The 24,610-nt window shown below is 35.8% G+C and overlaps 1 protein-coding gene across 2 annotated transcripts in view; it reads right to left on the reverse strand.

Moving 5' to 3' along the window:
• The window catches only part of LOC128639866 (pulmonary surfactant-associated protein D-like), a 32,766-nt gene extending 8,557 nt beyond the window's left edge, over positions 1–24,209 (reverse strand). The window contains exons 1-5 of one of the 2 annotated variants that reach the window (XM_053692082.1): positions 21,808–24,209; positions 21,545–21,694; positions 21,062–21,151; positions 20,829–20,891; positions 19,659–19,742 (exon numbers count right to left, since the gene is read on the reverse strand). In XM_053692082.1, coding sequence (XP_053548057.1) covers positions 19,659–19,742; positions 20,829–20,891; positions 21,062–21,151; positions 21,545–21,692 — 385 coding nt within the window. In that variant the 5' untranslated portion in view covers positions 21,693–21,694; positions 21,808–24,209. Of the gene's footprint in view, positions 1–19,658; positions 19,743–20,828; positions 20,892–21,061; positions 21,152–21,544 lie in introns of both variants that reach the window. The other variant, XM_053692081.1, reaches the window with a different exon arrangement.
• Between the last annotated feature and the right edge of the window lie 401 nt (positions 24,210–24,610).

A 24,610-nucleotide genomic window follows, 5' to 3' on the forward strand; every position in this document is an offset into this window, starting at 1 on the left:
CGAAAACAAAAGTTAAGAAGCAGCGGTCTAAAGATCGCTGCTCATTAACTCGTCTGCCACCTCTGAGGCAGTGGACAGCAATCAGCCTGATCTGATACGATCAGAATGATTGACACCCTGCAAGGGGCGATATTGCACAAGTATTTCACGAGAAATGCTTGTGCAATGATAAATTGGCCCCATGTTCTGGAAATTCAAAGCACATATTTGTCAGGGTTGTTCTGCTTGCTGGGAATTTCATTGTAGTCTTGGCGGAGCTGAAGGCATTTTTTATTTTAAATGAAAGTGATTTTTGAATATGATGTGCTTTTATTTTTTCCAAGTTCTGTAGACAGAGAAACCTTTATATAATCAAATTTCCAGCAAATCAAACCTTTATCTTGTTAATAAGATCTAGTTCAAAACCGCTGGAATTCAAGGTTATCTTTTTTGGCCTGGACCTCTTTACAACTTAAAAGGAATTGGTGTTAGCTGTTTTACTGAGTGACAGAACATTTGGAGGATGGCGGTAGTTCCCTCTTCAGCTGTCTTAGATGCAAGACAAAAATACATGCTCAAGATTGACACTTTGTTTTCCCAGAACACAAAACTATAAAATAAAACAGACATCAAGTGTTGGTGTTTTTTCAGTGACTAGTAATATATATATAAATAAATATTTATATATACACACACAGAGAGAAGCACACTCACAGGAACAAACAACTGCCTCAATACCATTGTTTGCCTGTTCTTTGGCACTTTACTACCTGGGTGCAGCTTCTTTTAGCCCAGTAATGCTTTTCACAGAGTAGAACTTTCCTGTAGCATATCAGTCTGATCCCGCCTATTAAGGTCAGTCCAGCACCAAAATACCAGGCAATTCATCTCTGAACAAGGAACACAGCAATTCCAGATGATCGTTTTGGCCTTTATTGAGCCTCGTCAGTGAGGTGTAGCCATATTCTTCTAAGCACACTGAGCAAGGATTCAACGTCTGGATTCCCCTTTTTCCCATAGGGAGACTAAATACACACAAAGAGAAGCACACTCACAGGAACGAACAACCAGCTCAATACCATTGTTAGCCTGTTCTTTGGTGATGTACCACCTGGGTGCAGCTTCTTTTAGCCCAGTAATGCTTTTCACAGAGTAGAACTTTCCTGTAGTATATCAGTCTGATCCCGCCTATTACGGTCAGTCCAGCGCCGAAATACCAGGCAACTCTTCTCTGAACAAGGAACACAGCAACCCCAGACAATCGAAAAACAGGGTGAGTAGCACTCTTAATTAGTCAATAAAAGATACAGGTGCATCCTAGAAAAGTGAATATCTAACAACGTAAATAAGAGAGTAGAAACCTAAAATACAGGTAACTAAAAGTCTAGGCAAAAGAGAGCACAGCTGTATATAATAAGTAAAAGACTAGGGCGAATTCTTAAATACAAATAAATTTAATAAAATTACATTAAATAAGTGCATACATCCAAACATACAATCACATACATACAGGGATATAGAAGATGCATAAAAATGTCAGATGGGCCGTGCAGGGGACTGGTGCACCAGTATACAAAAATAGGCAAATGTTCGTCACTTTGCATGTATAGGTGATATATAATTGTAATCCGCAGTATAGTGCATGTCCTTAAAGATGCACAGACCAAGTGGATACAGTCTTACCCCTTCGTGTCTAAATGTACATAGTAGCGTGAGGTCATCAGGAGTCAAGGGGAGCTTACCCTCGCCGCGTCTTTTTCACAGGCATGTGTAAAGTGCAAATAGATAACAGTTCATTGGAGTACCTGTCTTTTTCACGCGGTTGCTCTACCCTGAATTGTAGCTCCTGAGACACAGAAATATCCAGATGAGACAAGGGGTAGACCACAGTCAGGCAAAAGGTCCTCTGACAGAGTGCTGCAAACCGACGAGTCTTAAAGCTCGTTTCACTCCTTTCAATACAGCAGCATGGAGCTTCTTCCGGGTGCTGACGTCACGTCAGTGGCTGTGCTGATTTATAAGAATTTGGCCGCCCTGGTAGTGAATGTCATTGGTAGAGAAATCTGTCATTCAAAACGGCTTTGATACTTTGTAGCAACATTTTGCTTTTTTGTAGATCAGTACAGCAAAGGGTTATATACAAGGATACATTTATGTTTAAACACTCATGCTTGCATACTTACATTCGATACATTGGAAGATTATATTATACATCTAATCTGTTATGTTACTAGTGTGTGTGTATGTTCAGATTGCGTAAATAAGACTATGGTTTTTTGTATTTAGTATTACAATTACGCCATTCATAATTTTTAATTTTTGATACTACCAAAGACTATGTTGTCACACACAGGATGATGTGCACATATCCACAGAGGATTAAACTAAAAATGAAGCAAACTCTAATTTTTCATTGAGGCCATGAGGTGCTAAGGTATTTAGTTTATATATCCATTTTGTTTCTTTACGTAGCAGGATATTGTCAATATCCCCGCCACGCATACTAAGTTTTACGGATTCAATTCCAATGAAATTCAAATCATCAGTTTTAGATTCATGAAATTGTGCATAGTGTCTTGCCACAGGGCTGTCAATATTGCATTGTTTAATATCGTCCCTATGTTCAGAAATTCGTGAGCGAAGTTCTCTAAAAGTTTTACCAACGTAAAAACTTTTACAGGAACAGTAAAGTAAATATATAACTCCTTTTGTGGAGCAGTTAATGAAGGAGTTGATTTTATATATATGTCCTGTATTTGTATTGAATGTTTTACTTCTCTGCATGTATTGACAGCAGACACAGTGGCCACATGGAGTGCTGCCTACAATTTTCTGTGCATTTTGTTCCAACCAATTATAGGTTGGAACTTTATTGAATTCACTTTTAACCAACATGTCTTTTAGATTATTGCAACGCCTTGCAGTCATCTGTGGATAGTCTCCTACATATTGGTGAAGTGTTGTATCATTAGTTAGTAAATGCCAGTATTTATTCAGAGTGTCTTTTACTTTGCTCCAATGGGCATTATATTTAGTGATGAACCTGATCTTATTTTCTTCATTTGTGTCATCTCTGTTCTTACATTTATATAACAGGTCTTTTCTTTGGTGTTGGGAGGCTCTATAAAGAGCTCTCTTAATGCACCTTTTGGAGTAGCCTCTATCATGGAATCGGGTCGCCATCTCTTTGGCTTGTTTTTTAAATGTTTTTTCATCAGAACATATTCTACGAAGCCGCAGAAATTGTCCGTAGGGGATGCCCTTTTTCAAATTTGTGGGGTGGTGGCTCGACCCCAGGAGGAGGCTATTGGTTGCCGTGGGTTTGCGAAAGACTTCTGTCTCAATTTTCCCTTCTTTTTTGCTAATTTTCAAATCCAGAAAATCAATTGAGTTTAAGTCATGATTACAGGTAAGAAAAATGTTACGGTCATTACAGTTCAAAAGAGAAATAAATGTCATCAATTCATCCTCAGTGCCATCCCATAATAGCAGAATATCATCAACATATCTGATCCAGAGGGCCACATGTGCATCAACCACTTCGGAGTAGTCCCCAAATACAATTTGGTTCTCCCAGCCGCCAAGGTGTAAACAGGCGTAGGTTGGTGCACATGTGGCCCCCATGGCGGTACCTTGTATCTGTTTGTAGCACTTTGCATCAAAGATGAAGATATTGTTGTCCAACACAAATTTTAATAAGTCAATTACAAATTTGGTATGTTTCTTATAGCCAAGACCCCTTGTATTGAGAAATTCTTCACATGTTTTAAGACCCACATCATGCGGGATAGAGGAGTATAGGGATTCAACATCCAGGGACACTAAAATAGTGTCTTCCTGAATGTTGATCCCATCCAGTTTTTTTATTACGTCTGTTGAGTCTTGTACAAAAGTACGAAGATCATTGACAAATGGCTGTAAAAAATGATCTACATATTTACTAATTCCTTCCGTAGGACCTCCTATCCCTGATATTATGGGACGTCCCGGAGGGTTGGTGAGGGATTTATGTAGTTTGGGAGTCCAGTAAAATACTGGAATTTTAGGTTTTTGATTGAATAAAAAACTAAACTCATGGCTAGTGATTAAATTATTTCTACGAGCATCATTTAGCATAAACAGTAATTCGTTATGGGATTTGTGGAATTCATCAATTGAGGATTTTGAATATTGTTTAGGATCTGATAGCTGTCTCATGGCCTCTTTAATGTAGAGGTCCTGATTAAGGATGACAATATTGCCGCCCTTGTCGGCCGGCTTTATGATAAGTTCAGGGTGTCTAGTAAGCTCATTAAGGGCTTTACGTTCCCGTTTGGTGAGATTATCGTTAACAATGCCTGTACTTTCAATTTTCATCAGATCAGCCGTAACGTTTTGTACAAAAACGGAAATGTTGGGGATAGATGAAAAAGAGGGCATGTAGGTAGATTTTTTCTTAAAGTTAGTTTTAGGGTGTATGTCAGTAATTTCATTACTTTGTTCAGAGAACAAAGTTTCTAGATTATGGAGTGCCTCTGTTTCTTGTCTACAAGACAAGTCTATCTGAGTTTTAGGAGTCATAATCTTTTTTAATGCTAACTTCCTAGCAAAAAGGTGTAAGTCTTTAGTGACCTCAAATAGGTCTAAGCTATTAGTAGGGCAGAAACTAAGGCCCTTTTCTAATACTTTAATGTGTTCACAATTTAAAGGGAAGGATGAGAGATTAACTATACCCATTTTTTGTGAGTGTGGATAGGGGCCTAATAGAGATTTATTTCCTACTAGTTGTATCTCAGACGGTTTCTCGTCATCATGTATTGACTTTGATGTCGTCTGTTCTCTCTCCCTCTCATTCCTCTCCTTTCCTGAGGCCTCCCCGTGCCTCTTCTTCCCTCCTCGTCTGGTCCTACCCCTAAAGGGTGTACCTGTGAGGTATTTTCGTTATTGTTTTTATTTTCCCCATCAGAATCCATATCGGAGTTATCAGTACCTGAATCATAATAGTTTCGAGAATTAATGTGGTTTCTATAGATGTAGATTTTATTTTTTCTATAGTCTTCCTGGTCCCTTATTAATTTCCTTCTTTTGCGTGATTTTATTTCGCTTTGTAGTTTCTCAATAAGTTTCTGTGTTTCTTTATTTAATTTGTCAAATGATGAATCATTTTCAAATTTATGTAGACATTCATAGATATCATCTACGTCTGTTTTACATTTCTCAAGTTTCTTAGCGTCTTCTTCTATTATTAGTGCAATGAGATCCAATGAACATTTGGTTAATATTTCATTCCACTTAGTTATGAAGTCATTATCTGCATCTAAACCTCTCAGATTAATACCTGGATCTAATCGTATCCTAAGGCCTCTTGGAATTATTTCCATTTTTAAATAATTGCTAAGGCTTTGATGTTCCCATTTAATTTTAATCTGTTTGGTTAGTCTTTTTTTATAAAGCTTAAATGCAGAAATAACGTCATGGATAGCATCATCCTCTGCTTCTATCTGCACATCTCCTGTTAGTGTAAATGCTTCATTAATATCAGTGGACCAACGTTCCTCTGATAATTTAAATGCCATGTCTAAGTGTGGTATCAAAAAGTGGTAGAATATGAAAAAGCTACAAGAACAATGTTCATTGGATCTCATTGCACTAATAATAGAAGAAGACGCTAAGAAACTTGAGAAATGTAAAACAGACGTAGATGATATCTATGAATGTCTACATAAATTTGAAAATGATTCATCATTTGACAAATTAAATAAAGAAACACAGATAACTCCGATATGGATTCTGATGGGGAAAATAAAAACAATAACGAAAATACCTCACAGGTACACCCTTTAGGGGTAGGACCAGACGAGGAGGGAAGAAGAGGCACGGGGAGGCCTCAGGAAAGGAGAGGAATGAGAGGGAGAGAGAACAGACGACATCAAAGTCAATACATGATGACGAGAAACCGTCTGAGATACAACTAGTAGGAAATAAATCTCTATTAGGCCCCTATCCACACTCACAAAAAATGGGTATAGTTAATCTCTCATCCTTCCCTTTAAATTGTGAACACATTAAAGTATTAGAAAAGGGCCTTAGTTTCTGCCCTACTAATAGCTTAGACCTATTTGAGGTCACTAAAGACTTACACCTTTTTGCTAGGAAGTTAGCATTAAAAAAGATTATGACTCCTAAAACTCAGATAGACTTGTCTTGTAGACAAGAAACAGAGGCACTCCATAATCTAGAAACTTTGTTCTCTGAACAAAGTAATGAAATTACTGACATACACCCTAAAACTAACTTTAAGAAAAAATCTACCTACATGCCCTCTTTTTCATCTATCCCCAACATTTCCGTTTTTGTACAAAACGTTACGGCTGATCTGATGAAAATTGAAAGTACAGGCATTGTTAACGATAATCTCACCAAACGGGAACGTAAAGCCCTTAATGAGCTTACTAGACACCCTGAACTTATCATAAAGCCGGCCGACAAGGGCGGCAATATTGTCATCCTTAATCAGGACCTCTACATTAAAGAGGCCATGAGACAGCTATCAGATCCTAAACAATATTCAAAATCCTCAATTGATGAATTCCACAAATCCCATAACGAATTACTGTTTATGCTAAATGATGCTCGTAGAAATAATTTAATCACTAGCCATGAGTTTAGTTTTTTATTCAATCAAAAACCTAAAATTCCAGTATTTTACTGGACTCCCAAACTACATAAATCCCTCACCAACCCTCCGGGACGTCCCATAATATCAGGGATAGGAGGTCCTACGGAAGGAATTAGTAAATATGTAGATCATTTTTTACAGCCATTTGTCAATGATCTTCGTACTTTTGTACAAGACTCAACAGACGTAATAAAAAAACTGGATGGGATCAACATTCAGGAAGACACTATTTTAGTGTCCCTGGATGTTGAATCCCTATACTCCTCTATCCCGCATGATGTGGGTCTTAAAACATGTGAAGAATTTCTCAATACAAGGGGTCTTGGCTATAAGAAACATACCAAATTTGTAATTGACTTATTAAAATTTGTGTTGGACAACAATATCTTCATCTTTGATGCAAAGTGCTACAAACAGATACAAGGTACCGCCATGGGGGCCACATGTGCACCAACCTACGCCTGTTTACACCTTGGCGGCTGGGAGAGCCAAATTGTATTTGGGGACTACTCCGAAGTGGTTGATGCACATGTGGCCCTCTGGATCAGATATGTTGATGATATTCTGCTATTATGGGATGGCACTGAGGATGAATTGATGACATTTATTCTCTTTTGAACTGTAATGACCGTAACATTTTTCTTACCTGTAATCATGACTTAAACTCAATTGATTTTCTGGATTTGAAAATTAGCAAAAAAGAAGGGAAAATTGAGACAGAAGTCTTTCGCAAACCCACGGCAACCAATAGCCTCCTCCTGGGGTCGAGCCACCACCCCACAAATTTGAAAAAGGGCATCCCCTACGGACAATTTCTGCGGCTTCGTAGAATATGTTCTGATGAAAAAACATTTAAAAAACAAGCCAAAGAGATGGCGACCCGATTCCATGATAGAGGCTACTCCAAAAGGTGCATTAAGAGAGCTCTTTATAGAGCCTCCCAACACCAAAGAAAAGACCTGTTATATAAATGTAAGAACAGAGATGACACAAATGAAGAAAATAAGATCAGGTTCATCACTAAATATAATGCCCATTGGAGCAAAGTAAAAGACACTCTGAATAAAAACTGGCATTTACTAACTAATGATACAACACTTCACCAATATGTAGGAGACTATCCACAGATGACTGCAATGGTATTGAGCCAGTTGTTTGTTCCTGTGAGTGTGCTTCTCTCTGTGTGTATTTAGTCTCCCTATGGGAAAAAGGGGAAACCAGACATGGACTCCTTGCTCAGTGTGCTTAGAAGAATATGGCTACACCTCACTGACGAGGCACAATTAAGGCTGAAATGATTGTCTGGGGTTGCTGTGTTCCTTGTTCAGAGAGGAATTGCCTGGTATTTCGGTGCTGGAATGACCGTAATAGGCGGGAACAGACTGATATACTACAGGAAAGTTCTACTCTGTGAAAAGCATTACTGGGCTTAAAAACTTCACCCAGGTGGTAAATCGCCATAGAACAGGCTAACAATAGTATTGAGCTGGATGTTCGTTCCTGTGAGTGTGCTTCTCTCTGTGTGTATTTAGTCTCCCTATGGGAAAAAGGGGAAACCAGACGTGGAATCCTTGCTCAGTGTGCTTAGAGGAATATGGCTACACCTCACTGACGAGGCTAGGGTTGTCACCTTTTGTCCAGAAAATTCCTGGATACTTTTTAAGTGGGTGAGGAGAGGGTGTGGCTTGGGGCGTAGCTTCTCACGGCCTCAAATTCGTTATGAAATCATTTTTTATTATATAAAATATACATATATATATATATATATAAATCCAAAGACAGTTGAACGTTCAAATAGCGCAAAGAACTCCACAGTTAAAAAACATTACTTTTATTGATACAAAGTTAAAAACATAACAGCAAAAAAACGCAGCTGTGTTGAAGCACTATAAAAGAAAATAGACACAATGTCAGCGATCAGGACCCCACGCAGACATGTTTTGTGCAGTTGCGCACTTGATCACTGCTTGATAGCAGTCTTGACCGCTCATTGCTTTATAGCTCTTTTCTTAAAGGAACAGTCACATTGTATTTAACAATTGTGTCTTCTCATACTATTCTCTTTTTCACATTTATTGAACAATTTTTTGGAGAAAGATTTTTTTGAAAATTTTGTTTATGAAATTTAAAGTTGATAAATATATGTTAACTTTGTTCACCTTTACTTAGGAAGAAGTTTCTTTTATATCTACTTTGTTATAATTATTTAGCCAAAATTAGTTGTAAATTCTTATGCGGCTAGTATTTTCTTAGAAAACCATTAATTTGTTGGTAAAATTTGGTGACTTAATGTAGAATAATATTTTAGAATAATATTTATAGAGAAACATATTTATCTGCACTTCTTTTATCAACAATAGATTCTCTCTTGGTAATGTATTAGTTCAAATTTCATAATGTTTCTGTAAGAATATACAGTTAAGTCAGAATTTATGTTTGTATGGGAATTGATGTGCATTACTGAAAATAGGATTCTAAAGAAATGCTATGTGAACTAACATAAGTTTTTTGATTTGTCATTTTTCATTACTATACAACACAAGAGATTAAACTTGTTAAAAATAGAAAATAACAAATGGCTTAAAAATAAACATTAAAAAACTTTTGAAGTTTCAGTTTACAAATAAATCAAAATCCCTTCTCATGTTAAGTCCTAGTGGGTTACAAATGTTGAGTGTAAATATCCAAAATACCTCACGCTTGTTTAATTTATCTTCCCTGTCTCCCCTTGTTTCCTTAAAGGAACATGATCAATGCCTTGAAGTTTTAATAATGAGACATCAGAATTGTGGAGGGTTTTAAAGTGTCTGGATACCTGAGTATCCGTATCATCATCCTCAATCGACCTTAAGTGTTGTAAGAATCTGTCTTTTATACTGCGCATCGTTTTACCTACATATTGAATGTTACAAAGTTCACATTTTAGTAGATACACTACATGTGTAGTTGAACAATTAATGTAGTATTTGATGTTATATTTTAGCTGTGTAGCATGAGAGGTAAAATTGCTTCCCTCAATTACGTGATTAGAAGTTTTGCAAATATTTCTTCTGCATTTGAAGAAACCTTTTCTCTCTTTTAACCAACACTTATTTTGTTTAACTGGAAGATTAGATGGGGAAAGGTAATTTGATAATGCTTTTCCTCTTTTGGATATTACGTCTACACCATTGCTGGTTATTGCTTTTAGCACTGGATCAGAATGTAAAATGGGAATAGTTTCTTTTATGATTTTACTGATATTTTTATAATCTGTGCTGTATGTGGTGATAAATCTTGGTTTCTCGCTATCTTTCAAATTGGTTTCTCTTGCTTTGTATTTAAGTAAATCCTCTATTGATCTTTGCTGTACACTTTCTTTAGCTTTGATTAAGGTGTCCTCACTATAGCCTCTCTGCTTTAGTCTTTCTGTTATAATAGCACACTGATTAGTATAATCTTCCTCCTTGGAACAATTTCTTTTGGCCCTAATATATTCGCCTTTTGGAATGCTTCTTAGGACATGTCTGGGGTGGCATGATTCAAAGAGTAATGAGGTGTTTCCTGCTGTTGGCTTTCTATAAAGGGTTGAAACTATTGTTTCACTTTCCTCATCAGCTAGTAATGTGAGATCTAGAAAATGTATAGACTTTGGACTATGCTCTCCTATAAATTTTAAGCCACACCTGTTTTCATTAAGATAAGCACAGAATTCTTCAACTTCTTTTGTCTCACCATCATAGATGAAAAGCAAATCATCTATGTACCTGTAAAAATGTACAACCTTTTCTCTGTGAGGATTTCTCTCTCCAAAGATGTGGAACAGCTCCCACAAACCCATGAAAAGGTTGGCGTATGATGGGGCAAATTTTGCCCCCATAGCTGTTCCACGTTTTTGGAGAAAGAAATCATTGCCAAACGCAAAAAAATTATGTGTCAAGAGGTACTCTATTGCATTTAGTATAAATGTTTTAAAACTTTAAAACCCTCCACAATTCTGATGCCTCATTATTAAAACTCCAAGGCATTGATCATGTTCCTTTATGGAAACGAGGGGGAGACAGGGAAGATAAATTAAACAAGCGTGAGGTATTTTGGATATTTACACTCAACACTTGTAACCCACTAGGACTTAACATGAGAAGGGATTTTGATTTATTTGTAAACTGAAACTTCAAAAGTTTTTTAATGTTTATTTTTAAGCCATTTGTTATTTTCTATTTTTAACAAGTTTAATCTCTTGTGTTGTATAGTAATGAAAAATGACAAATCAAAAAACTTATGTTAGTTCACATAGCATTTCTTTAGAATCCTATTTTCAGTAATGCACATCAATTCCCATACAAACATAAATTCTGACTTAACTGTATATTCTTACAGAAACATTATGAAATTTGAACTAATACATTACCAAGAGAGAATCTATTGTTGATAAAAGAAGTGCAGATAAATATGTTTCTCTATAAATATTATTCTAAAATATTATTCTACATTAAGTCACCAAATTTTACCAACAAATTAATGGTTTTCTAAGAAAATACTAGCCGCATAAGAATTTACAACTAATTTTGGCTAAATAATTATAACAAAGTAGATATAAAAGAAACTTCTTCCTAAGTAAAGGTGAACAAAGTTAACATATATTTATCAACTTTAAATTTCATAAACAAAATTTTCAAAAAAAATCTTTCTCCAAAAAATTGTTCAATAAATGTGAAAAAGAGAATAGTATGAGAAGACACAATTGTCAAATACAATGTGACTGTTCCTTTAAGAAAAGAGCTATAAAGCAATGAGCGGTCAAGACTGCTATCAAGCAGTGATCAAGTGCGCAACCGCACGAAACATGTCTGCGTGGGGTCCTGATCGCTGACATTGTGTCTATTTTCTTTTATAGTGCTTCAACACAGCTGCGTTTTTTGCTGTTATGTTTTTAACTTTGTATCAATAAAAGTAGTGTTTTTTAACTGTGGAGTTCCTTGCGCTATTTGAGCGTTCAACTGTCTTTGGATTTCTATTTGTTGTTTGGAGTGCAACACAGACCGGGCTCAGAACGCCACAGCTGCATATCTCCAGCAATCAACACTTGCCTGCTCTCCTCAGCGTGCTTTGAACTAGCAATACACAGGTACTTATACATATTGAACTTCTGTCTTATTTCTCGCATTGAGCTATTATAGAATCTCTTAGTGCGCTCATACTCTATCAGTGTTTACATATATATATATATATATATATATATATATATATATATATATATATATATATAAAAAGCACACAGAAAATATCAGAGCTCAACAGGTAGGAGGACAGTTACCACACAATGTATACAGTGTGACCAAATTACATCAAATTGTAACCTACAGCAGTATCTAAATACCTGTAAGTTTACAAATAAAAAGTATCTATTACTTGGCATGTAACAAATGGGTCAACACTGTCCTCCTCTATATTGTAAAAATCAAACCAGAGTGAAAAAAAAGTTAATCTTTATATAGATGAGGATTGGATCCACTTTTCTTGCAGCCTTTTTCCAAAATTATAACCGAGTGTCCCCTAGGAGATCTCAGTGCAATCTGAAGTGGGTAGAAGAGGGAGGGGGCGCACACAAAGGCAGATCTGGGTGCAGTATGTTATGGCTTCACAGACAGAAAACTTATGTACATACAGATGGCCACTGACTTGATACTACCTCAATCGATATAAGGTAAGAGTTTAGCGTGGGGACTATAATTAGCCTTCTCCTTGTCCAGTATCCAGCGTTGTTCCTCACTGCTCTGGAGTATCCAGTGTAAAGATATTTCTCCCCTGCCGGTGCAACTTTTAATCCTTGTTCTAGACCGGTTTATTTTTTTCTCTATTTTCCCTTTTATTTGTATCAGGGGGGAAGGAGTGAGGGAGCTATTTAGCTGGATAGAGCAGACTGATTGATTACAAGTTTATTACAATCCCCAATGTGAGGGGCAAAAACCACACTGGTGTTTCACTAAAATACCACTGCAATCTTGTAAAACACTTCACAACACACTTGAAAACGAACAAAATAAAATCAGCGTATTCTGATCTGCATAGAAAGTACTGCTGCTGCAGTGTGTGCTCTAGGCTTTGGGCTTGTTAGCAGAAGATAAACCGCAACTCGCCTCTATGCCTATAGTGCTACACAAGCAGAGCGTGTTTGTGTCGGGGGCAGAGCCTGAAGCGTTTTGCGACGCTATTGCTGCTCGCTTCTTCAGAGGTGGGGCCGCCCCCCTACATCTCTAAACTTATACACGTAGGTCCTTGAATGTGTACACAGCATCAGCCATTTTGACTACTGGCAACTAGTAATATACTGTGGGCTGTTACATTTCAGTAAAATATTTATCAGCCTGTTATTTTGCAATGCTTGTACGAGTACTTATTTCACCTGATATCACTTTAATTATTTGCTGATGAGAATTCATTTCATTCTTTTGCAAGTTTCAAGTGAGAATATATATATATATAAAAATGGGGCATAATTATAATATTATCTTACAGCCTTATATAGATAAAATACTTATCCCAAGCTCATATAACATTATAATGAATCTAAGAAAGTATTTAAAATTTCAAATCCCCTACAAAACCCCTTAAAATGTGTCATTGAAGTTAAAATTCATCAATTCTATAAAAAACTAATAAAAACTAATTGGATGCCTGTAGGTTCTATGGATAGAATCCATCTGTATATGAAAATTTGTATTAGAAAGAATTCTGTTATGTCTATTCCTGATATATGTATATGATATACACCTACTTTAACATCTATATATATATCTGTATATGTGAAGGATATATATATATATATATATATTATAATTTATGTGATGAGAATAGTACATTAAATCTCCTATCACCCAAATGAAAGGTGTCACTGTTCTCTTGACACTTGCCTGCTCATATTCTGTACTTGCTGAATCTTTTATGTACCTGTATTTACACTTACTAAGGCATATCTCAAAAAACTGTTATCTCCCCTTTAAATTATATTAGAGGAATGCGGCTAGATCTATATCTTTGTTTAGACCTCCTGGAGCCAAACTCCCTAGAGCATGGATCCAGAAGGTCTCTCTCTTTCTCAAAGCCAATAATCTGCTGCTACCTTTAGGTCCTACTTGTACCTGTTCTATCGCTTTGAAATAAAATTGTGAAGGATCACTTTTGTGATGTTCTTTAAAATGTTTGATAAGTGGGGTTTTCAGTGTTCCTGCTTCAATATTTTGAATATGTTCTAAACATCTGATTTTCAGAGAGCGTTTAGTTCTTCCTATGTATTTCAAAGAGGTATTGTATTTACATTCTATCATGTAGACCACAAAGTCTGACCTGCAGTTCAGCCTTCCTTTTATTTTGTGTAGTTTACCTCTTTGGTCTATACCTATCTGTTTATTGTACTCTTTTGAGATATTTACATGATCACAGCAAACACAGTTCTTTCTAAAACATTTAAAAAAGTCATTTAAGGCCATAGTGTGTATAAATCTCTACTGGGTGCTATAATATTCTTTATACTTCTATTCTTTTTAAAAATTACTTCCGGCTTATTTCCAATCTTTTCTTTTAAAAGTGGATCTTTCCTTAGAATACCCCAATTTTTCGTAAAATCTTTCTAATGTTTGAATGTCCCTCATTAAAAGTGGTAACAAAATTGAAAACTCTTTTTTTCTTATTTTTTATAGAGGTTTGTCCCAAACCCTCTTGTTCAGCTGTCACTACCTGTTTTTCTATATTAATCATAGTATCTCTATTTGCAGTTCTTGCCCCATTATATGCTTTCTCTACTAGATTATCAGGGTAGTCTTTAGCCTTAAAACATTGTTTTAAGGTCTTAGATTACTCCTCATAGTCACAGGATAAACTTGCAAAAGAATGAAATGAATTCTCATCAGCAAATAATTAAAGTGATATCAGGTGAAATAAGTACTCGTACAAGCATTGCAAAATAACAGGCTGATAAATATTTTACTGAAATGTAACAGCCCACAGTATATTACTAGTTGCCAGTAGTCAAAATGGCTGATGCTGTGTACACATTTAAGGACCTACGTGTATAAGTTTTAGAGATGTAGGGGGGCGGCTCCACCTCTGAAGAAGCGAGCAGCAATAGCGTCGCAAAACGCTTCAGGCTCTGCCCCCGACACAAACACGCTCTGCTTGTGTAGCACTATAGGCATAGAGGCGAGTTGCGGTTTATCTTCTGCTAACAAGCCCAAAGCCTAGAGCACACACTGCAGCAGCAGTACTTTCTATGCAGATCAGAATACGCTGATTTTATTTTGTTCGTTTTCAAGTGTGTTGTGAAGTGTTTTACAAGATTGCAGTGGTATTTTAGTGAAACACCAGTGTGGTTTTTGCCCCTCACATTGGGGATTGTAATAAACTTGGATTTTACATATATCAATCAGTCTGCTCTATCCAGCTAAATAGCTCCCTCACTCCTTCCCCCCTGATACAAATAAAAGGGAAAATAGAGAAGAAATAAACCGGTCTAGAACAAGGATTAAAAGTTGCACCAACAGGGGAGAAATATCTTTACACTGGATACTCCAGAGCAGTGAGAAACAACGCTATATACTGGACAAGGAGAAGGCTAATTATAGCCCCCACGCTAAACTCTTACCTTATATCGATTGAGGTAGTATCAAGTGAGTGGCCATCTGTATGTACATAAATTTTCTGTCTGTGAAGCCATAACATACTGCACCCAGATCTGCCTCTTTGTGTGCCCCCTCCCTCTTCTACCCACTACATATATATATATATATATATATATATATATAATATTATATTTACACATAATTAAGCCCCCACAAAAAAGGACCATACCAATTAGAAAAAAACAGCAGACACAGCCAAATATTACTCACAGTTTCTCTGTGAATGGCTGCACTGCTCTTGTGGGCTTAGGGCCAGCCGGGGCCAGGGCTCCAGGAAGGCTGCTGCTGCTGCAGTGGACCTACAGTCGACGGAGGTCGTGGTCTGGCCATGTTTCTGCAGGCAGACAGCCCGCTGCGTGGCCACCGCACCAACACCTGCAGCCGGATGTGATGACTCCCCTCCTCCCTCTTCCCCCTCCCACTGTCCCACACTAATTACCGTCTCTCCTGCAGGCAGCACACTCCACCTACCCATTTTTGTAACCCTGGGCTAAGCGCTCCTCTGGCCAGCTAATGGTTTTTAAAGTCACTTTGCTCACTGCTTCGCCAGGGGAGCGTTTAGCCCGGGGCATTTGAGGCTAGTTCCGGGACACGGGACACAGAGCCTCAGAGTGGGACTATCCCAGTGAAACCGGGGCGGGTTGCAACCCTAGACGAGGCCCAATGAAGGCCGAAACAATCGTCTGGGGTTGCTGTGTTCCTTGTTCAGAGAGGAATTGCCTGGTATTTCGCTGCTGGTCTGACCGTAATAGGCGGGATCAGACTGATATACTACAGGAAAGTTCTACTCTGTGAAAAGCATTACTGGGCTAAAAGAAGCTGCACCCAGGTGGTAAATCGCCAAAGAACAGGCTAACAATGGTATTGAGCCGGTTGTTCCTTCCTGTGAGTGTGCTTCTCTCTGTGTGTATTTAGTCTCCCTATGGGAAAAAGGGGAAACCAGATGTGGACTCCTTGCTCAGTGTGCTTAGAAGAATATGGCTACACCTCACTGACGAGGCCCAACAAAGGCCAAAACGATTGTCTGGGGTTGCTGTGTTCCTTGTTCAGAGAGGAATTGCCTGGTATTTTGGTGCTGGACTGACCGTAATAGTCGGGCTCAGACTGATATGCTACAGGAAAGTTCTACTCTGTGGAAAGCATGCTGCACCCAGGTGGTAAAGTGCCATAGAACAGGCTAAAAATGGTATTGAGCCAGTTGTTCGTTCCTGTGAGTGTGCTTCTGTGTGTGTGTGTGTGTGTACAGAGAGAAGCACACTCACAGGAACAAACAACCAGCTCAATACCATTGTTAGCCTGAGATATATATATATATATATAGGTGAATAAAAAGGCTGTATGTCTGTTTAAACTGAGTGATAGCAAAAACATTAAGAAATTATCTAAAATCTCATTAAGAGTAAAGATCAATTAGCCCAATATGTAGTAGTCTTGGGCGTCTCCTTTTAAAAATTATATGAATGTGGGGCTTCTAAAGAGACATGGGCCCAGTAAATAATTCAAACAAAATTGTAAGTTTGGAATCTGAGATGGTCAGAACTAAAATTGTACCCTATAACTGCCCAAGATCCAGGTCAAGGTGTACATTGAGAGTACTGTTGTACTGGGGTGGAGTTGTAAAATACAAATATGGGGTTGTATAGTAATAAGACACATCATATTTGTAAAATTCACAACACAAATGTGATTTGAGTTGAAAAAACAAAGGGGAAAAAAAGCTTCCAAAAAATGTATCACCTATTGGTGGTAGAAAGGCAACATTAATAACCCTACTCTATATTTAGTAGCCTTGGGTGCCTACTATTGAAAATAGCATGCCATGATGGGACTAATTTGAGTCTGGGGGGTTCTGAAGAGCTCCAAATTAGGCATAGGCCTAATAAATTAATCTGGCTAAATTGTATGCCTGGCATCTGAACTGAGTAGCACTGAAATTGCAACCTAGAAAAGTCAAAAAACCAGGTGAATGTGTACATTAGGATACCACTGTACTTGGGGGGAGTAGTAAAATGCAAATATGGGGTCTTTATAGTAACATCTTGCTTGTAAAACGAACAACAAAAATGTGTTTTGTGTGTAAAAAACGCAGCAGAAAATATGATTCCACTAAATGTTTCAGCTATTGGTGGGGAAATGGCAACCTGAATATATTCAATGTACCCAATATGTAGTAGCCTTGGATGTCTACTTTGGAAAATGTTATGCCATGATGGGACTGTCTTGAGTCTTTGTACTTCTGAAGAGTTTGAAATGAGACATGGGTCCACTAAATTAATCTGGTAAAATTGCAGGTCAGGAATCTGAAATGGGCAGCACTGAAGTTCCACCCTATAAGTGCCCAAAAACTAGTTCAAGGTATACACTGTGATAACACTGTACTCATAGGGGTATTTAAAGGGACAATCTACTCAATAATTTTTAACTGTTTAACCCTTTATTACCCATTCCCCAGTTTTACATAACCAACACAGTTATATTAATATACTTTTTACCTCTGTGATTACCTTGTATCTAAGCCTCTATAGACTGCCCCCCTATCACATGACCATTTATTTATTATCTATTAACTTCAGGCATTTAGTGCTAACTCTTATATAACTCCATGTGCATGAGTTCAATGTTATCTATATAGTACACATGAATTTACACCCTCTAGCTGTGAAAAACTGTCAAATGGACTCAGATAAGAGGCTGCCTTTAAGGGCTTAGCCTACCTAGGTTTAGCTTTCAACTAATAATACCAATAGAACAAAGCAAAGTTGATTATAAAAGTAAATTGGAAAGTTGTTTAAAATTGCATGCCCTATCCGAATCATGAAAGTTTCATTTTGACTAGACTGTCCCTTTTAATGTTGTGTGTGTGTAAATTTCTCTATGTAAATGCTCAGGGTGCTTTTACAAATATATATTTTAACTTAGAGGTTTTGAATTTGTCGATCCCTATTTAAAGTACAGTACAAGCATAGAAAATGTTGCAATCTTTTAGTATTCAACCAATAATTCCATCTTTGCAGTATTTGGCCTCTATTTGTTATAAATTATTCGGAAACCTAGACATATGAGGTATTCTTAAAATCAGGACCAAATAATCTATTTTGGGGTGGTTTTTTTTTGTTGCAATACTAGTTTTGTTTTTCATTTTTAGTGTTAAATTAATATGTATTGTTATTTTTGTACCCATATAGGGTATCACAAGAAAGCCTTGTTTGTCTGTTAAAACACAGTATATAATATGTAGTTACCAAGAAAGGAGATAATTATGGTGAAACCAATACGGAATAAAAATGCCAAAATTGCCTCTCTCATTAAGCAAGGAGATTGGGAAAATTATTTGTCCTTAATGGGTTAATAGTCATAAATATATATACATCTCTTAAGGATGTTAAAAAAATTCTGCAGCCCCCATGAAATAAAAAGTTGAGACTCACTGATGTGAGGTATATATCTCTGAATGAACTGTGATTAATTAAAGATAATCAAATTAATAACATTATACAGTCACTGTTTACCATCTACTAAAATATAGCACTCTTGCACTCTTGCACTCTGAGCAATGTAGATTAGAATACTTTCTTATAATAATTTTGTACAATATCATGAGTGACTTTGTAAAAATACCCTTTTCTATATCTGCAAAGCACACCTGAAAAAGACACAAATATAAACTAAAAAAATATTTATGTTAAAGAGACATAAAACCCAAACATTTTCTTTCATGATTCAGAAAGAGTATACAATGTTTTTTTTTAAAAAAAAATTGCTTTGCTCACTTCTATTCTTTGATGAGAAGCATACCTAGGTAGGCTCAGGAGCTGGTAACTAGTTGCTGATTGGTGGCTGCTCATATATGCCTCTTATCATTGGCTTACTGATGTGTTCAGTTAGCTCCAAGTAGTGCATTGCTGCTCCTTCAATAAAGGATACCAAGAGAATGAAGCAACATTGATAATGGAAGTAAATTGGAAAGTTGTTTATAATAGAACATTTTATGCTCTATTTGAATCATAAAATATAATTTTTTTATTTTATGTCACTTTAGATACTGAGTAAATTTGTCTAATGAATCTCAATTTTCTTTGTGTATTCGCTGTTTCTTGTGTTCACTCTCTTATTTTCTATATATGTTTAAATATGTATTTAAATAGCAAATTCATCATAGCTTATTAAAAAATAAAAATATAATGAACTATCAGAAAGTTCTATAACTAAGCATTGTAACTATGTGGAACACGTAATCAAAAGTTTTTCACCATGTGTGATTTTTAATTGTCTGTAATAAAGTTTGGATCTTATTCCTTTGACCCCTAAGCATATCTTAATTTATTTTGGATATTAAAAAGAATAGAATAATTCAGTACACTAACCTTTTTTCTGAGCTAACAGGCTTTGTTGCATACTGTTCAGCTGTCCACTGATAGATTCTACTTGTCGTTTAAGCGCTTCCAATGCTACAATGTGAAATAGTCAAGACATTAATAGGTGTATTACGCATGTTGTTCACAGCATAAATAAAAGTAGACCTAAGATGATACCATACACATATTAAAACATCACTGATGCTTTAAGAAGGTCTAAATTTTGAATTGCTTAAAATTATAAAGCTTGGCATTTTCTTTAATTGAAATTAAATAGAATTACATCATAGTATTTTGGTAAAGTTTAATCATCAGGACATGTTACCTGGGCAAACACCGAACATTCTGTAAGAAACAACATAAACATATAATTCCTCTAAACCATAATTTTATTTTTATTCATGTGGTAACTATTGTAGTGAACACAAAACAACCAAACATACAAATGTATTTATAATAAATAAATAGATTTAAATGTGGAATGTAGATTTTTTTTTGTAGGTCTGAACACAATTTGTTTTTTCAATTGAAACAAATAAATGTAGGAACTGGTATGTGCTTTGTAATGAATGAAGGAGTCAATCAAAATCCTTTTAAAAAGCAAACTATGAAATTATTTATTTTTAAATATCACAGAGTTTAATGGTGTTTTTCTGTTAATAATCATAAGATAAGGTTTTCTACATTATTGTGTTTAACATCTTAAAAAAAATCCTTTATAAGGTATTGACTGTTATTTTAATTACATTTCTAAACTACACTTAAACAAAAATCTTAATGAGAGACATTTTAATTATTACTTTTTTTTACACATTTGTTATGTTTCAAAAATTTAAAAGTACATAATTTTAATGATTTTTTTTATAATATAACCAACATTGGGTTACCATCCTTTAGAAAAATGTATCAAATTATTTATCTACAAAAATCTACATTTTATGTTAAATACCATTAGATGTTTTTCTAAAGGATTTTGATCAACCCCATGGTTTGATCTTTTTGCCAATAATAAGGGAAATTTACAAGAAGGCAAAAACAAATTCACCACTGAATGTATCTGTTTTCATTTGAGTAGGGTTTATATTAAATACAAAATTCTGTAAATAAACATTACTAATTTCCTTTAACTCAATAATGTTTCTTAATAATGTTATCTGTATATACATAATAAATACTTACCTGACACTGCACTGTCACCCTTTTCCCCCTTTTGGCCCAAAAGTCCTTGAGTGCCAATTTTTCCTAATTGTGATGGACAGATAAAGTGGATTAGTTTATTCATATTTAGTTTATTTATTAATATTTGTAATTTTTGTATCACTATATATATATTGTTTTAATGTCTATGTAATAATAATAATAATAATATTAATAATAATAATAATATGATATTGCACAATTGATATCATTACCTGGGGCACCATCAGTTCCTCTTTCTCCCTTTGGCCCTTGTTTCCCAGGAGCGCCAGCAATACCTCTTACCCCTACTGCTCCAGTTGGACCTATAATTATAAAGCATGTTGGTCCTATTGATGGCATTTACAGAAAACAATGTTTGTAATACAGAAGCCACAAAGCTAGACAGACAGAGAGGTGCATAATATTGTTACTTATTTAACCTTTTGAGTAAAATAATATTGATATTAGTAAAAAAAGAAAATAAATAAAGTATTTTTTTACATTAAAAATGTATTTGTGACACTGACTATGGACTAATGATTTAAATTAAGGATCATTATCTATCTATTTATCTATCTATCATCAATCAATCCATCTGTATACAGTATCTGTGAAATACAATTTGTTTCATGTTGGTTCATATTTCCCAGTGTGGAACATACATAGATGCCATTTTTTAAGTAACATTAAATGATTCAGTCCCTGTATTGACTCACCTGGTTCCCCTTTGAATCCATCTCTACCATCCCTACCATTGAGACCAGGAAGTCCTTGTACAACAGAGCAGGTTTCTGACTGACCATGGGAAACAAACCCCAACAGGAATGCTGCTATGACTGTAACAGTCCATAAGTACTGAATCATATCTAAAAACAATATAAAAACCCCATCAGGTCTGTTCCCCAGCCAGTGCTGGTTTGTATCTAAGCAACATAAAAATACACAGTCTTTGGGATATCTGAGAGCACATCGTACTTACTTTTTATTGGCTGATTTTAGTTGGTTTCCTGGTAGTTCTGTTTCTAGTAACTGTGTTTGTCACAGGCTTAGCTCTTCAATAGGTAATTGAGCAGATTACACCAAAAAGGGACGATTCCGAACTTGGTCCCTTTTATATGGGAGAATATCGATTACTTGATAATATCTTAATGAACTTTGAACCAAGGTCAGTACAGAGAACATGAGTAAAAAAAAAAATTACACTGTGTAAAAACATTTGTTTAGTGGGTTTTTGAGCTTCTATAAATATGTTAGATAGCCCTCTTGTTAAAGGGACATGATTCAGATAGAGCATACAATATTTAAAAAAAAAAAATAATTTTCTTGTTATCCTTTATTGAAAAGCAGGAAGGTAAGTTCAGGAGCGTGCACGTGTCTGCAGTACTATATAGCAACAGTTTTTAAACCATTTCATGCATTAGCAAGAGCACTAGAGGGCAGCACTATTTCCTGTCATGTAGTTCTCCAGACTTGTGCACGCTACCTATCTAGATATTTCTTCAACAAAGCAAATTTTATAATAGAAGTAAATTGAAAACTTTTTTTAAAATGTTATTCTCTGTCCGACCCATGAAACAAAAAACATTGGGTTTCATGTCCCTTTATCGTGTCTTGATACAGTATATGTATAATTTAGTAATCAGAAGTTTATCCTATGTGGTCTTGGGAGATGTAAACTGCAATTCATATTTTTATCCAGTAAAATCAAAGTACTATGGTTTATCAGACATACTCTGTATTAAAATAATCTTTCCAAATTTTTTTAAAAAAAATTAAGAAAACAAATTAAATTGGGATAATGATTTTTAGCATACTACAAATGTTAATCAAGAATCTTATTTTTTTACATTTATTTTTTATGTACAAATAAACTAAAGTATGTGTCTATAGTTGTTATAGAAACTAGATTTTAGTAATCGCTATTTCATATTTTAAACTATTTTAGTTATCATAAACAAAAAAGTGTATTGTTTTATTTGCACATGAATCCACACAATGTATAGCTTCACATCACTATTATACAGTAGATACCGTTTGTGAGAAAAGATTCTAATTTTGTTGAAAGTAGCTAAAATATTTTTTTATAGTCCCCTGTATTATGTAGTTTGAGAACTTTAACTTAAAATAAAATACTATGTTTATTTTTCTCAGGATTAAAATAAAAATCCTCTTTCTCTATACATACAAAGTAGTGTGGCTTTTACTACTTTAGGTTGAACTGGGGTGCAAAATACCCAGTATTTTAATTTTTACTCCCATAGTGTGAAGGCACTTATTCAACCAAGGGGGAGGGTGAAAATGTCTTCTCCTGGCACAGGATGTCTAGCCAAGCTTTTTCCAAATCATAACAGTTTCTTTCCATTATTGAAATCTTTATTATGAATGTGTGTCCATTTCTACATGGCATCTATATCTAGTAGAAGATGAAGAGGTTCAGCAACAGTGGCTTTATCAGGTATAAACAAGTTTAAATTAGGTAACCCTTGCTTGAAGTTCTTGTTTATTTGTTGAAACTGAAGCTTTATCGATAGCTTTGGCCTTCAAATCAGTTTAATTTAGTATCAGTTCTGTAACCTAGAACATCTACGCTGGTGACACCAAAAACACACTTTTTTAAATTTTAGACCAACATCAAAAAGCTCTTTAAAACAAGTTGCAATTGTGTGGCTAATGACTGTATGCAATCTGCTTCAATTAGGACATCATCAAAATAGGGTACCACACCTGGAAGTACTGATAGGAGGTCCTCTATTACTTTCTGAACTATGCCTTGAGCAATGGATTCTCCAAACTGCAAACATTTTGCTTAAAACGCCCTTTGTGCATTATTATTGTTTGTGCATCAGCAACCTCGTCATCCACAAGTAGCTGCTAGTATGCTTGTGCCATAGCCAATTTGACAAAAAAAAAAGCATTAACATTTTTATTTTCAACTTTGCAGGGATGTTCTTGTACTGCTTTGCTAATTATACATTTATAGTCAGCACAAATCCTGACATACCTAATTTTGCTTCATAAATGGAAATTTTGGTGTACTCCACTAAGAGTGTGTTACAAGTTCAAGTATAGCTGTTCCATCAGATGTGTAATCCTCTCTGTATCTATTTTTGGTCTGATTGCAAATGCAACTTTTCAAGGCTTCATACCAAATAATGGTACTTTAGAATCTATTAAAAAATAAATGTGAGGGACTCTATACATGTCAAGACCTGATTCAAAAAACATAAAGTTAGCGCACATGGAGAATTAGTGTACTCCTGTAGGACTTATGTGCGCAAACCCTACAGGAGTACACTAATTCTTCATGTGCTCTAACTAGATATGAGAAGTCTTAAGGTGCACTATGTATTTATTAAACATAAAATATTGAAACATATTAATAATTTATGTAAATAATTATTATAGATGTACTAAAATATACAAAAAAATACACAAACACACACACACACACACACACACACACATATATATTTATATATATATATATATCCTATAATATGAAAGGCCAAGTGTGTTTGTCCAAAGCTGTCATGCGCAATAGAGACAGCACGAGGACAAACACACATGGCCTTAGAGTCTACCTGATCTGCTGCAGCATGGTGACGGTGGGCGGAAGTGGGCATGACCGGACATGAGTGGGCGTGGTCGGGATGTGAGCAGGTGTGGCCAAGCGTGAACGGGGCATGGTCGGCATGGCGGGGGGCGGGACAGCGTCGGACACGGTCGCATGCGCGCAAGAGAGAGATAGAGAGAGAGGGGAAGGAGATAGAAAGAGAGGGGGA

This window comes from Bombina bombina, chromosome 9 (genome assembly GCF_027579735.1).
Source record: "Bombina bombina isolate aBomBom1 chromosome 9, aBomBom1.pri, whole genome shotgun sequence".
NCBI classification, from domain to species: Eukaryota; Metazoa; Chordata; class Amphibia; order Anura; family Bombinatoridae; genus Bombina; species Bombina bombina.